The sequence below is a fragment of the Bufo gargarizans genome, chromosome 11 (genome assembly GCF_014858855.1).
Source record: "Bufo gargarizans isolate SCDJY-AF-19 chromosome 11, ASM1485885v1, whole genome shotgun sequence".
Taxonomy (NCBI): domain Eukaryota; kingdom Metazoa; phylum Chordata; class Amphibia; order Anura; family Bufonidae; genus Bufo; species Bufo gargarizans.
Genome location: NC_058090.1, coordinates 74,261,956 through 74,275,894, shown reverse-complemented (window position 1 = coordinate 74,275,894; position 13,939 = coordinate 74,261,956). Strand labels below are relative to the sequence as shown.

Below are 13,939 nucleotides of genomic sequence, written 5' to 3'. Positions count from 1 at the left end.
GAACGGAACACTACGGAAGCACTCCGGAGTACTTTCTTGAGGTTCTGTGCTTCCACACTGCAAAAAGTTAGAGCAAGTTCTATCTTGTTGTGGCGCGGATGGATCGTGGATCCCCTTGGACGGTGCCCGTGCATTGCGGACTTCAATTTGCGGTCCACAGCACGGGCTTCACATGTTCATGTGAACGAGCCCTTACTATGTGACCGTAGCTGCTCCCAGTCTATGCCCTGAAATGCTGCCCTCAACCCATGGAAATTAGCCTTTTTGAAATTCAGTTTCTTTGCTCTGCCTGACAGAGTTTGCTTCTTATAGTTTAGAGGGAATATAATTATATTGTGGTCACTATTACCTAGTGTTTCTTGAACAGTAACATTGCCAACAAGCTCTGCATCATTAGAAATTACCAGAGCCAACAGAGCATCGCCCCTAGTGGGAGCTTCTACAAACTGGTCCATAAAGTGGTCCTGCAGCTGAGGAATCTTCTCCCCTTTGCAGTTGAGGCAGAACCATGACCCCAGTCAATGTCTGGGAAGTTAAAATCTCCCATTATGACCACTGTACCAGCCTGTGCCACCCGCTCTGTTTGGTTATACAGTTCAGTGTTTATATCCCTTTGAACTTCCACCCATAAGGTTTCCACATCCTCACACACAATTGCCTCTTTCACACTTGTCTTCAGATCACTCCTCACATACAGGCACACACCAACTCCTTTTCTATTGACCCGGTCTTTCCTAAATAGTGCAAAACCCTCAATATTAGCAGCCCAGTCATGCGAAGAGTCCAACCATGTCTCAGCCACACCAACTACATCTATGTGTTCTTCTAGTACCATTGCCTCCAGCTCCCCCATTTTGCCAACTAGACTTCTGGCATTTGTGAAAATACATATTAAATTTACTATTACCTGTAAAGTGAATATCCACAATTTTGGGGTTGATTTTTGTATGTGACAGGTTCTTGTTACCAGTTATGTATAGTTATGCCCAGTCTTCTCCCTATTTTCCTCGCTAACCCCAGCCCCCACTAAATCCCCACTGTCCCCTTCTATGACCCTCTCTCTATCTACACTATCTACCCCCTTATTATGACCTCCTCCAGCCGTCTAACCATTTCTTCCCCCTGGGCAGTTGCTCCCTCCCCATTAAGGTCCAGCCCGTCCCTACTGTAGAGGCTGTAACCGACCGCGAAGTCAGCCCAGTTCTCCATGAACCCAAACCCTTGCTGCACCAGCTTCTGAGTAGGGCTGCAGTAAACAATTATTTCAGTAATCGAGTATTCTATAAAAAAATTTACGATTAATCGAGTAATCTAATAAGAAAAAAAATGAATTGGACGGTTTTCCTTTCTAAAAACTCATCAGCCCCCCTGCCATCAGTTTCCAACACTCTTCGTTCCCCCCACCCCAGTGTCATCAGCCCCTCCATGCCATCCATTGCCATATCTCCCAATGCCCCGCCATGCCATCCCTTACCAGCTGTCCCCCTTCAGTGCGTTGTATATGAAAAAAACGCAGCACTCGCTTGTCTTCAATTATGCAGGATTTATTCACCAACAAAAATGTGACGTTACGACAGTCATAGTCAAAAAGTCGCGTTTTTTTTTCATATACAACGCATCCAGACTGGCTCCCAACACGGCTGGCACCACCACAAGAAAGGTTTAATTTTTTCGTTGTGCTGCTATTAACATTTTTTCTATGTCCCCCTTCAGTGCCATGTCCCCAGCGCCAGTGAAATAAAATACTTACCTTTCCTGTAGGGGCGCCACTCCACAGCTCCTTTCTCTTCTCCGCGCGCAGCACTGGATCCTGACATCACACAGCGTCGGGTCATAGTGCACGTAAGCGCGCACTATGACCTGACGATGTGTCAGGATCCAGTGCAGCGCGGTACGGGCCTGCGGATGACCACGGAGCAGTAAGTAATAGCTTCACTCCCGCTCCGTGGTCACATGACTGTCACCACCAGACATCTGAGAAGCTCTGACAGACGTTCTTCAGAACCTCCTCCTTGAGGTTCCTTTTGTTTTGCTTTCGTTTTGTCATCTCGTTAGCCTCTCTCAGCTGTCATGTAGTTGCACTGATTGCATCCCTTTAAATCCCCTCCCATACTGCATCACTTTGCGGTTTATACAACTTCCTGGAGTGTGTGCATGCTGGATGCTACTACTGAGTCTTCTACAGATAAGTTTTGTTCATTCATTTGTGTTTTCCTGTTTGCTGGATCCCAGGTGACCCTGACTCCCTCCGTATCAAGTGTAGAGAGCCGGTGGTCGTGTCCCCTCACTATTATAGGGTGTTCAGGTGTCATACAGTCGAGGAACGAGGGCATGCAATTATCTATCATAGAGATCTTTGCATAGGCTGAGCAGTTGGGGAGAGAGCCAGGTCTGTTGCAGGGCTCTCCCTTTTGTTCCCTAGTTTTGGATCCAGTCAGTCGGATCTTCATTTTGTGTCTTCTAGTTTTCTGTACACCTTCCGTGACAATGACACAGGCATATTCACTAGGGTGTTCCAGCTCAGGACTAGCCTCCCTGGCACTTTTCCCTCTACCCCTTCTTCCTACATTAACCCAAATGCTGACCTGATAGTCCTGATCTTGCCCTCCTCCTCCCACCTCCATTTCACTGACCCCAGTCAGCGCCTGCACAGTGAGGTCTAAGCCTCTCTCCAGGTTTGCAGTGCCCCCAAGTATTTCAAGCTGCTTATTTAGATCCGAGATCTGGGCTTCCAAATATGCAACATGATCGCATCTAGTGCAAATTTATTCACTATCGAATGGCTCTTCAAGGCGCGCATACATTGGAGAGGACACACACTTGGTAGCATTGCCCATGGAGCACATGTTTAATGGGGATGAACAGTAGAGAAAGAAAACGGTAAATATGAGCTAGAATTAGACCCGGTCTGCTGTAGTTGGAGGACTAGCTAGAATCAAGCCAACAACACACAAGGAAAATCTATCAAACCTACGTTTCTTGCTCCTTGTCTTAAACTCCGGTTCTTTAAACTCCACTTATTCACAAGCCCAATTAGAGCGAGAACCCCTGGGTCAGTGATGGCTAACCTTGGCACTCCAGCTGTGGTGAAACTACGACTCCCAGCATGCTCCATTTATTTCTAGAGTTCTGAGAGCAGCCAAGCAAGGGGGGCATCTTGGGAGTTGTAGTTTTACCACAGCTGGAGTGCCAAGGTTGGCCATCACTGACCCAGGGGTTCTCGCTCTAATTGGTATTTATTTGATATCTATTCATTGTATTCTAGAACCACGAATTTTACAGACCTCATCTTGTTCCTATATATACCATAGTTACTACATCTGGATCCCATCCCTCCTTTTTTGAAAGTCCAGTACAAATGTTACTGAATCCCAGGGAATAACGTCCAGGACCACTCTCCTAATCACTAATTGGACTCAAGTCCATATATCTAGACCAAAAGAAAAAGGGCTACTCATTCCCACTGATGAAGGAGCAGTATGCTCCGAAACGCGTATGGCGTATTGAGTTAGCCATACTCCAACAAGCTAGCTATACCAAAAGGATCCTAAAGTTTTCAAAAGGCTCCGGAGCGAACGTTTTCCCACCACCAGCCTCCACGTGGAACGCTGGCGAGAATCGAGCGGGGGAGCTAGCGAGCGCAAGTGACGTCACCGGAAGTGACGAAAAAGCAGCAGCAACCAACAGGCAGAGCATACAGGCCCGCGGGCGGGAACATGGCACGTGGACGCCGTCCTCCCGCTAGGAGCCGCTCACCAGGAGGGTAACGTACCTGCTAGTGCAGAAGCATTATACATTATGATCTACCACTACTAGAATATGAGTATAATCCATTTTAACTGGATGTGACCATGCCTTACAAAGAAGGTGCCCACCACCTATTTAACCCCTGGTTACCTTATCTTTGGGTTAAGAAGACATTCTAATTCAAGGTGAACGCTACCAAACTCCCCAAAGAAGGTACCTATCCCTTACCTAATTCCTGGATACCACATCTATTTCCCGGACATTATACTATTGGACTGGACATTCATACCTACCGCCAGTAGGTCCATAGGACTCATTTGTTAAGACTACCTAAGGCTCCTATATATTTTCAATATACATTTTAAATTTTTAAATATTTCTGCATTCTTCTGCAATTTTATATATTTTTCTATAACAGTATATAATTCTGTATTTCCTAGGATTTATCTTATCCATATTTTCACCATTTTATCCAGATTTTCTTTTGCCACTTTTTTTCTATTATACACTGTTGTTATCTGGCTCACCTAGCCATCCCATAATAAATATATATTTTTCCATGCATACCTAGGATTAGAGTGCCATCCCTTTAACTTTTTCTCAGTTTCTTGCTCCTTGTCTTAAACTCCCGGTTCTTTAAACTCCACTTATTCACAAGCCCACTTAGAGCAAGAACCCCTGGGTTAAACATGTGACGACACCTAGAGCCTTCTACCAGTCTGGGCTCGGCCGGTTTATTACCATATGGATGTCATTCCTTTTCTCTGTGGTGACACTGTGGACTAGTGAAGGAACCGCTTTTCTCTGTGTGACTCATGGTGGGGGAGGAGGCCTCAGGTGTACAATTTCACTTCCTGCCTCTTCATTTCCACCAACAAGCATTAGCTGTACTCCATCCACCTAGCCAGCAGGTAAAGGGTTAAAGGTGGATTAATGCCAATATGTAACACTTTTGAGGTTCATAAAAAAAATATATATAATAATGTACAGGGGGCAAAGACTGGTGTGGGATATACCTGGAACAGGGCTCAAAACTTTATCTCCATGAAATCTGTGGTGCAAATGGCTTGGTGTTATCTAGACGTCTTCACACTCAGAACGTTCCTGGTCTCCTGAGATGCTGCTTCATCTGAAAAGTGCTAAAAATCTATGGCGAATCCATCTAGTGTAGAATAACGCTGTAAGGAACCATGACAAAGGAGAAGTTCCCCTTTACATTGCATGTGGGTTTCCTGTGACGGAGCATGTTCTTCTCCTGTCAGCTGGTTAACCATCTAGAAGTCGGTGCCTCTTTTCTTCTCCACTGTGGTGGCTTGTCTGCAGGATGCGCCTCCTGTCAGCTGTCGCCGTTATCACGGCGTCTTTTTGGCTGGTCTGCTCCCAGCTCCATGGACAAAGCTGCCTTGACCATTTTACAAAGGGGCTGCCCAACTTCGTGCTAGAGCTGAACGACTCTGTGAGCAGCGGGGCGACATTCCTCACTGCGCCCAACCTGGACCGGGTCCGAGATTGCCTGTCCGCCTGCTGCCGGGTCCCGGCGTGTAACCTGGCGCTGGTGGAGCGCGAGCATGGCCATGATGACATCATCAAGTCTTGTTTTCTCCTCAACTGCCTCTACAAACAGGAGTTTGTCTGCAAGTTCGTCAGGAAGGAGGGATTTGTTAGCTATGTCACATTAGACATCAGCAAGCAGTACCTCCACCTGTGGGAAGACGAGGAAGGTGAGTGCTTTGCAATCTAAGTTTGTATGGATATGGTGTCCATTACCTAAGTGCCCATGTGCCTCCAGCTTTATACAGCAGCACAGGGTGATTCTTCGTTGATAATCTGAAAGACAAATGTGGCATGACAACTAGGCTTGTTTCAATCCAGGCAAAGATTTAGTTTGTACAACCCAATTCCCCCGAATTAAAGCCATAACGTTACAAGCCCCGACAGTAAAGAGCCACAGGACCGTCATCGTTCATAGTCGGATCAGTGACGAATTTCAGACAGAAGCTGCTGGCAAGTGGCCCATCTACACAGGGACATCTAAATGTGTGGGCTACCATGTCTCACCGAAGCTGTCCCTCTGGCTAAGAGGTCCATTTTATTAGTGGAAATGCCAGGCATCAGAAGGTGGTGCGTCTCTCAGCTGGGTGGTGGTCTACAAAGGCATATGGACAAAAGTTGTCTGGTTGCGTTAGGAGATAAAATAATTTCTCATTGTGATAATGACTGTTGTGTGGTTACTCTTGCTTTACCTGTTTGTGGTTAAGATTATGTACCAGTTGTTGCAGCCCTTTATCCTGCTGATAACTTGTAAAGGTGGCCATGCACGTGGGCTAGAAGTAGGTTAATGGTTGAACGATCAGTCGTCCGGTCAACGATCGTTTTTAGAGATGCAGCCATACATATTTTAGTCCATGTTGACTTTTAACCGTCAAACTGGCCATACATCTTCAGTGACTTTGGACTAAGGCCTCCTGCACATGAACGTGTGCACCCCGTGGCTGTGCTGCGGGCCGCAATGGACGAACACCGACCGCGGGGCAGCCGCAGCGGATCCGGACCCATTCACTTTAATGGGTCCACGATCCGGCCGTTCCGCAAAAAGATAGAACATGTTCTATCTTTTTGCAGAACAGAAGTGCGGGAAGAAACCCCATGGTAGCACTCCGTAGTGCTTCCTTAGGGTTCCGTTCATCACCATTCTGTATCTCCGGATTTGGGGACCCATTGAAGTGAATGGTTCAATGGGTCCCCAAATGGTTCTGCGATGCGGAATGCACATGGAACGGTGCCCGTGTATTGCGGATCCGCAAATGCAGTACGGCAACGGGACACCTACGGTCGTGTGCAGGAGGCCTAAGGATGAGCGCTCTTTCTGGGAGCAGTCTTGTGTGGTTTCAAAGTTCTTTTGCCCAACTATCAGATAAAAAATCAAACGTGGATGACGCCTTTTCAGACGACTAATGTCTGTTTGTCACCTTAAACAATCGGCCATTCTTAGTGTAATTGTCATTAAAAAAATGTTTGTAATGTGTAGGGGCTGACGTTTTTTGTAATATACTTTAATTAAATCATACATTTCTATTAAAAAAAATAGCTCTAAAGTGGCCCATTGTGAGCCTTAGCAACGCTCCTCTGTCTTCTGTTTACATAACTGTGGAGACTTGCTCAACACTGACTGTTCTGTAAACAGAAGACAGAGGAGCGTCGCTAAGGCTCAAAATGGGCCACTTTAGAGCTATTTTTCTAATCGAAAGGTATGATTTCACTAATAAAAGTATATTACAAAAATGGTCCGTATCACTGCCCCTATACATTGCAAAAGTAAAAAAAGAATGACTGTTACACTTTAAGGTCCCTTTACATGGGACGACAGAGCAGCAGAATGTTGGGAAGGAAGCTTCCCGACAATCTGCTGCTCGCTGGTGGAGGAGACCGCTGCATTTACATGAGTATGGTGAGGAGCGATCTCTAATGTCTTTGCTCGTCCCCTTACTGACTTTCTTTGCCGGCAGTAGATGCTGTTTACACAGTGCAATCTGCTGCCGGCAAACGACTATTTTTGTGTGTGCACAAATGATCGGATTACCCAATGAATGCTTATTCATTGGGTAATTGGCAGTACATTTGCACTGCCAGATAATCATTCTCGGCCCATGTAAAGAGCCCTGCATGCAACAAACAACAATTGTTTTGGTTGAAATTTTCATCAAATTTACACAAATGTTAGGTTCACAACTGAGTCACAGGTTCTGGCTGGTAGTCAGGTCGGACCACATTATACTTAATGGGATCTGTCTAGTTTTGGTGGTTCTGGTATTCTGTTCCTGTGCTGGACCTTAATACCAGGTTTGTGGGGCAAATGTGCCCGTAACCTAAGGTGTATTGGTACCTTGATTCGTGAAAGCAGTGCCTTATTTTTTGCTTTATTTATTTTCTATTTGTTACTTTGGATATCAACCCTAAAAATTCTAGTCCAATTTGAAGCATGTTGCATAGTTCTCAAATTATTGGGTATATATAACCTGACTCCAGTACTTATAAAAAATCCCTACCCAAGCAGATGACCATCCTGAAGCCAGAAGATCTTATTCCATTTCTCTTTAGAACTATTCCTCTTGATTCCCTCATGTCTGAGGAGGTTGTCAAATAATGCCAAAGCTTGTCCATATGCCCTGTTAGAGCATATGGAGGTCACCAAGAGGGTCCCCTGCTCGAAATTCACTCCTATGTGAGCCAGAACATGGATCACCTCCTCAATCCAGGAGTGGCCATGTCCTTCCCATAGCGGAGAAGTGAATAGAGGACAGCAATCTTCTCTCAAGGTCGTACAATATAAGAGAAAGTAGACCGAGCCTCGGCAATTGTCATCCAGCATTACGTAGACTTCTTGCCTGTCTAGATGTTTGAACTCTGTCCTAGATTGCAAGTTGGTGCCAGATGACGGCGTACACAGGCTGGTTGCAACATCGTGTGTGTAATATATATGTATATGTGGATTTTCCCGGAGTTCAATGTAGGCCATCAATGTCTGACTCCCAACACCCACCAGTGAGCACTACGACCTTTATCTTATATAGCGTCTGTGCTTTGTATTGCCTGTACACTTGAATGGGAATGAGCTGCACATTGGCCACGTGTCTGATGAACGTGACATGACTGGCCTAGGAAGAGGCCTCAGCACTCTCCAGAGACCCACAGCCTCTTCAAATAGCTGATCAGTGGGGGTTCCAGGAAACAGACCTCCACTGATCTGATCTTGATGACTTATCCTGTGGGTAGGCCATCAATATTGAACTACTGGAAAAAATCCTGCCAGTGATCACACTCAAGGTCCATGCTGATTTATGTGCGTTTCTGCACCACTTCCGCACTAAAATCCTAAAAAAATGTTATTGCAGTTTTTCCACAATGTGTGCAGGTAGCATTAAAGTATCAGAGGAGAGCATGTCGTGGTCACTAAATATGTTCCACCCCTGATGAGGAGCCTTCTACAACACCAGTATTGGCATATACGTAGGTTTTAGAAGCATCTGGGCTCTGGTACCAGAGGGGCTCCTGTAGTTCTAGAAATAGCATGTGATGATTGAGGGGCTTTTGTAGATTCTGGATCCAAACCTGAAAGCTTGAATTTGCGTTTCTGATGGTAAGGTATCTGCCTAAAGATTAAGTTTAGATTAAATTGCACATGAAAATTTGTTAAATATGGCATGGTCCGTAATGTATTGAGATTTTTTTTTGGGGACAGCATTTTTGATCATGATAACCTATCCTTGGGATAGAGCATTGGTATTCAATCGGTGGGGGTCTGACTCCCAACACCCTACCATCAGCTATTGGAAGAGGGTGCTGCACTCTGGAATTGGTATCTGAAATAGGTAATTGTCATGAGTGTTACTGCTTCCATTTAAAGGGGTGGTTGTTGTTTTTATTGTTTGTCCTTTCTATGTTTCTAACTAGGCAAATGTAACAGCTTTCCAATTAACTCACTTTATCTCCCGTGGCTGGTTTCTCAGATTTCACTGAGGGTCACATGACCTGTGATGTCAACTTCTCTCCCTGCTCTGATGATGTTCCTGCACAAACCTGAGAGATCTGCACAGGAATCTGTGCTGGCCACGCCCCCCTGCACTGCTGCTGCTGCTTATTGCTCTCTCCCAGGATTCTTAACCCCTTCAGCTGCACAGACTCAGGGCTGTTTACTGTGTAGCTGCAGGCAGTGAGGAGACAAATGCTGGGCACAGGAGCTGAAAAGTTCTGCAGAGCATTGCAGGTAGGGGGAAGATCCTGTGTGTATTAGCAGTATCATTATGCAGCTGGGACTTTTAGTTCTATACATACAACATGCTGCAGAGTCTCCCAGCAGGCAGACATGTCACTCAGGGCAGCTCTTGTATCCACTCCCTTAGCAGTGTCATTATACAGCTGGGACTTGTAGTCCTACACATACAACATGCTGCAGAGTCTCCCAGCAGGCAGACATGTCACTCAGGGCAGCTCTTGTATCCACTCTCTTAGCAGTGTCATTATACAGCTGGGACTTGTAGTCCTACACATACAACATGCTGCAGAGTCTCCCAGCAGGCAGACATGTCACTCAGGGCAGCTCTTGTATTCACTCCATTAGCAGTGTCATTATACAGCTGGGACTTGTAGTCCTACACATACAACATGCTGCTGAGTCTCCCAGCAGGCAGACATGTCACTCAGGGCAGCTCTTGTATTCACTCCATTAGCAGTGTCATTATACAGCTGGGACTTGTAGTCCTACACATACAACATGCTGCTGAGTCTCCCAGCAGTCAGGGCTGCTCTTGTATTCACTCCCTTAGCAGTGTCATTATACAGCTGGGACTTGTAGTCCTCCACATACAACATGCTGCAGAGTCTCCCAGCAAGCAGACATGTCACTCAGGGCAGCACTTGTATCCACTCCCTTAGCAGTGTCATTATACAGCTGGGACTTGTAGTCCTACACATACAACATGCTGCAGAGTCTCCCAGCAGGCAGACATGTCACTCAGGGCAGCACTTGTATCCACTCCCTTAGCAGTGTCATTATACAGCTGGGACTTGTAGTCCTACACATACAACATGCTGCAGAGTCTCCCAGCAGGCAGACATGTCACTCAGGGCAGCACTTGTATCCACTCCCTTAGCAGTGTCATTATACAGCTGGGACTTGTAGTCCTACACATACAACATGCTGCTGAGTCTCCCAGCAGGCAGACATGTCACTCAGGGCAGCTCTTGTATCCACTCCCTTAGCAGAGCGGGGGAGGGGCAGAGATTGTTGTTGTTATTGCAGGTAAACAAAGGGCCAGAAGAGAACCAGGGAAATTAGGAAATACCGGTAGATATTTATTTTTGCCTAAAACTTGCTTAGCTTAGTTATATATCGCTGACCGTCAGATTCACAGTGCTATATCTTCCCCCCCCCATAACTCGGACAACCCCTAACCAACCTAGCAGGCAATTATTGGGAACGAATCATTGGTTCCTGATGATTGCCTGCATGTTAGAGTATGGGGAAAGCTGCATTCAACAGTCATCTCCACTATATGGAGATGAGGAATCACTGCTGATACAGTTTCTGGACAGCAGATCCTCGTTTACACAGGACAATCTACTTACCATTAGTGGTGATTTAAGTGACCTCATCAGTGACTTCTTCACCTAATGAGCACGTGTGTTCTCATTCATTGGGTTATCAGTGACTCAGGAAATTATAGGGAACGAGCATTTCTAGGAATGTTCCCTTATCCTACATTCTGCCTTCAGGTGGCCTGGTCACTCGGGGGAATTTTGCTGGCATGAGCCAGTTCCAGCAGGTTGTATGGTGTTAGGTGCTGAGTGACATCTGGAGTCCTTTTCAACCTGACACCACAGTTAGAGTTTTTTTTTTTTTTTTTGTGGATTAACACTGTAACAACAATGCCTGTCCTTGTCCTCAAAACTGACAAGAATATGACGTTCTATTATTTTTTTTTCTTCTGGAATGCACACCGAGTAATTTCCGTTTATTTTAATTTTTTGTTTGGCGGACCCATTGAAGTTACCGATTCTGCATACGGGTCACACAAAAAAAACTGACACGGGGGGGGGGGGAAAAAATGCCTTTGTGTGCATGAGCCCTTATTTGGACACAGGCATAAAAGGCTTACATTGGCTTAGTGTGAAAATAATTGCAATACAAATTTGGATCTATGTTTAGACCAACTGCATAGTTGGCGAATTTTTAACCAAGCGCTGCGGGATATGTTAGTGCCATATAAATAGAGATGGTTATTAACAAATACCAAGCGTGGCGCCCTTTGAGAAACCACCAACAGCCTTTTAGGCAATGCCGGCGCTGTGTAGACCTAGAGCTGGAATTAGACATTTCTGTCCATAATCACTGTCTAGATGCCTCCAGTCAGGTTCTCCAAGGTACCGTACATTCATCCAGTGAATGTGCTTCTAAAATAACACTAAAGAACGTTGCTGCTGTGAGGATATGGTAGTCCATAAGGAGAGAATCCTATGGGATATAGAACTGGAAAAGCCAGCAACAAGGTACTGTCTTGAATGGTCAGATGATGGAATTTTCACATGGATTTTATTGTGCATTCCCTGCAGAAATCCAGAAGGTCCATAGGGACAGATACATTCAGGTTAGGTGTGGTAGTATAGTGCGGCCAAAGACTGGATAGAGGACACAAATGACTTGGCAGAAGACAAATGCATCTGAGGCACATAAACGTCAAAGGACAAAAGCTGGCAAGCACATTAAGGTGGACCAAGCTGCTCTGGGCCGAGGCCTAGTTGTGTCCCGTTTGGCCTACTTCTCACTTCAGTGATTGTGAGCCAAAACCAGGGGCAGGTCAAAAACACAGAGCAGGTTCTTATCTTTGTGGAGCCTCCACTTCTGGTTTTGGCTCACAATCACTGAAGTGTGACCTAGGCCTTCCAGTTGTAGTGATCTGAGGTTTATATTTGTAGGTGTGCATGTGACCTCGTTGTACTGCTCTTTTAATGTTGACCTTCAATTATCTATTTTACTCTTTTCATTTGTATAGATTCTTTAATATGTGTATGACCATGTACTTGTCAACCATCTTTTCTCTAGGAGAGGATGATCCTCCTATAGCCCGAGTAAGCAGAGATGTGAAGACCCAGCCCAACCAGGAAGTCACCTTGAGTGGGATAGAAAGCTGGGATAAAGAAGGGATTGTGAATTATGAATGGAGCCTGCTCTCCGGGGATGCCGACATTGTTTATGAGGTAAATGTCCCTGGAACGATAGTACAATAAAGGTGCATTTAGATATCGTCAGGAAGGAAGCGTTCCTTCCTGACAGTCGGCTGCTTGTGAAGTGGAGTTAAAGTGCTCCATTTACATGCAGCGATCACCTCCACGGTACGAGGGCGAGGCATCACTATTGCCATCACTCGTCCTCATACAGCATTGTTTCTGGTCAGTAGATTGCAGTTTAGAAAGGGTGATCTGCCCAGAATGGATAATTTAGGTGCCTGAACCAATGACCATTGCACTCGATAAACGAGAGTTTCGCTCATTCATCGGCTGATCGGCTGCACCTTTAGAACGAGTGTTCGCAGGAACGTTCATTTCCGATAATCTGCCCGATTATTGCCCCGTCTAAATCCACCCCAAATCTGAACCTACCTAGATAAACAAAAGAAGACCAAGTATGGTGCACACAATCCAGACCTTGATCCAGCACTCCAGGGATGTGAACAAAATAGTGGATGTATTCCCCTGTATCCATAAAAATTCAACGTATTAGTTCCAACCTGGGGATTTAAAAAATAAATAAAAATCTGAAAATTTTTCACATCTTTGGAGTGCTGTGATCCCTTGTACATGCTAAACCTACCTAGACATATCATTTCCACCCTTTCGGTGATAAAGCAGAGCAGTGTGTATATCACACATACCGATTACCCTAGGTTTGGCTTTATAGAAGTGGTGAGATGATGGACTTTCCTATAATATGTATGCCTATGGACCGTCTGTACGTCCTGCTGCTCTGAGAATTGTCATGTTGTCCATAGCTTTGGTTCCAGTTTAGGTTTAGCTTGTATCCGGTCTTGGCAGTGAAATGAGACCGAGGGGGGAAAAAAGAGGAAGAAGATGGTAAGGAAGCAACTTCTTGTGGTTGTCTAATGTCTGTAGAGAACATCTGCTTTTCATAAAAGGAAGGCTAGAAGGGCTGAACTTGTGACACAGCAGGTTCTCCTGTACACAACTTGAAAAACATCTTGTTATATAGGTCTTCTCCCGTGACCTCATTTATACAAGTGCGAGGGAGCAGCTTGACGCTCAAGGGACCTCTTCCAGCTGGAGTACCATTATATGTAGTAACTTGATATCCATTCATAGGAAATTAAAATTCTCTTACAGCCAGTTGCAGACCAACCAGCTTACCTGCAGGTGTCCAATCTTCAGTATGGACAGTACATCTTTGCGCTGGTAGTTACTGACACTGCGAGTCATCAGAGCTCCGCCACGGTCACCATCACTGTGCTAACCACGGAAGAAACTGAGGGTGAGTGTGCTGGATAATGGTGTACAAAAGTGATCCCGTCTACCTGTGTACATGCAGGGATCCCTCCAGTTGTAATATTTTCAGCATGTGATGGTCTTTCCTGGACCATTGTTACAAGCAACATGCAGTGACACCCTGCCGATCTGCCCCGTG

General features: G+C 45.5%; 1 protein-coding gene across 2 annotated transcripts in view; it reads left to right on the top strand.

Moving 5' to 3' along the window:
* SPINT1 (serine peptidase inhibitor, Kunitz type 1) overlaps positions 1-13,939 on the top strand; it is a 43,479-nt gene that overhangs the window by 11,897 nt on the left and 17,643 nt on the right. The window contains exons 1-3 of one of the 2 annotated variants that reach the window (XM_044272234.1): positions 5,025-5,468; positions 12,347-12,501; positions 13,642-13,786. In XM_044272234.1, coding sequence (XP_044128169.1) covers positions 5,072-5,468; positions 12,347-12,501; positions 13,642-13,786 — 697 coding nt within the window. In that variant the 5' untranslated portion in view covers positions 5,025-5,071. Of the gene's footprint in view, positions 1-5,024; positions 5,469-12,346; positions 12,502-13,641; positions 13,787-13,939 lie in introns of those variants that run through there. The other variant, XM_044272233.1, reaches the window with a different exon arrangement.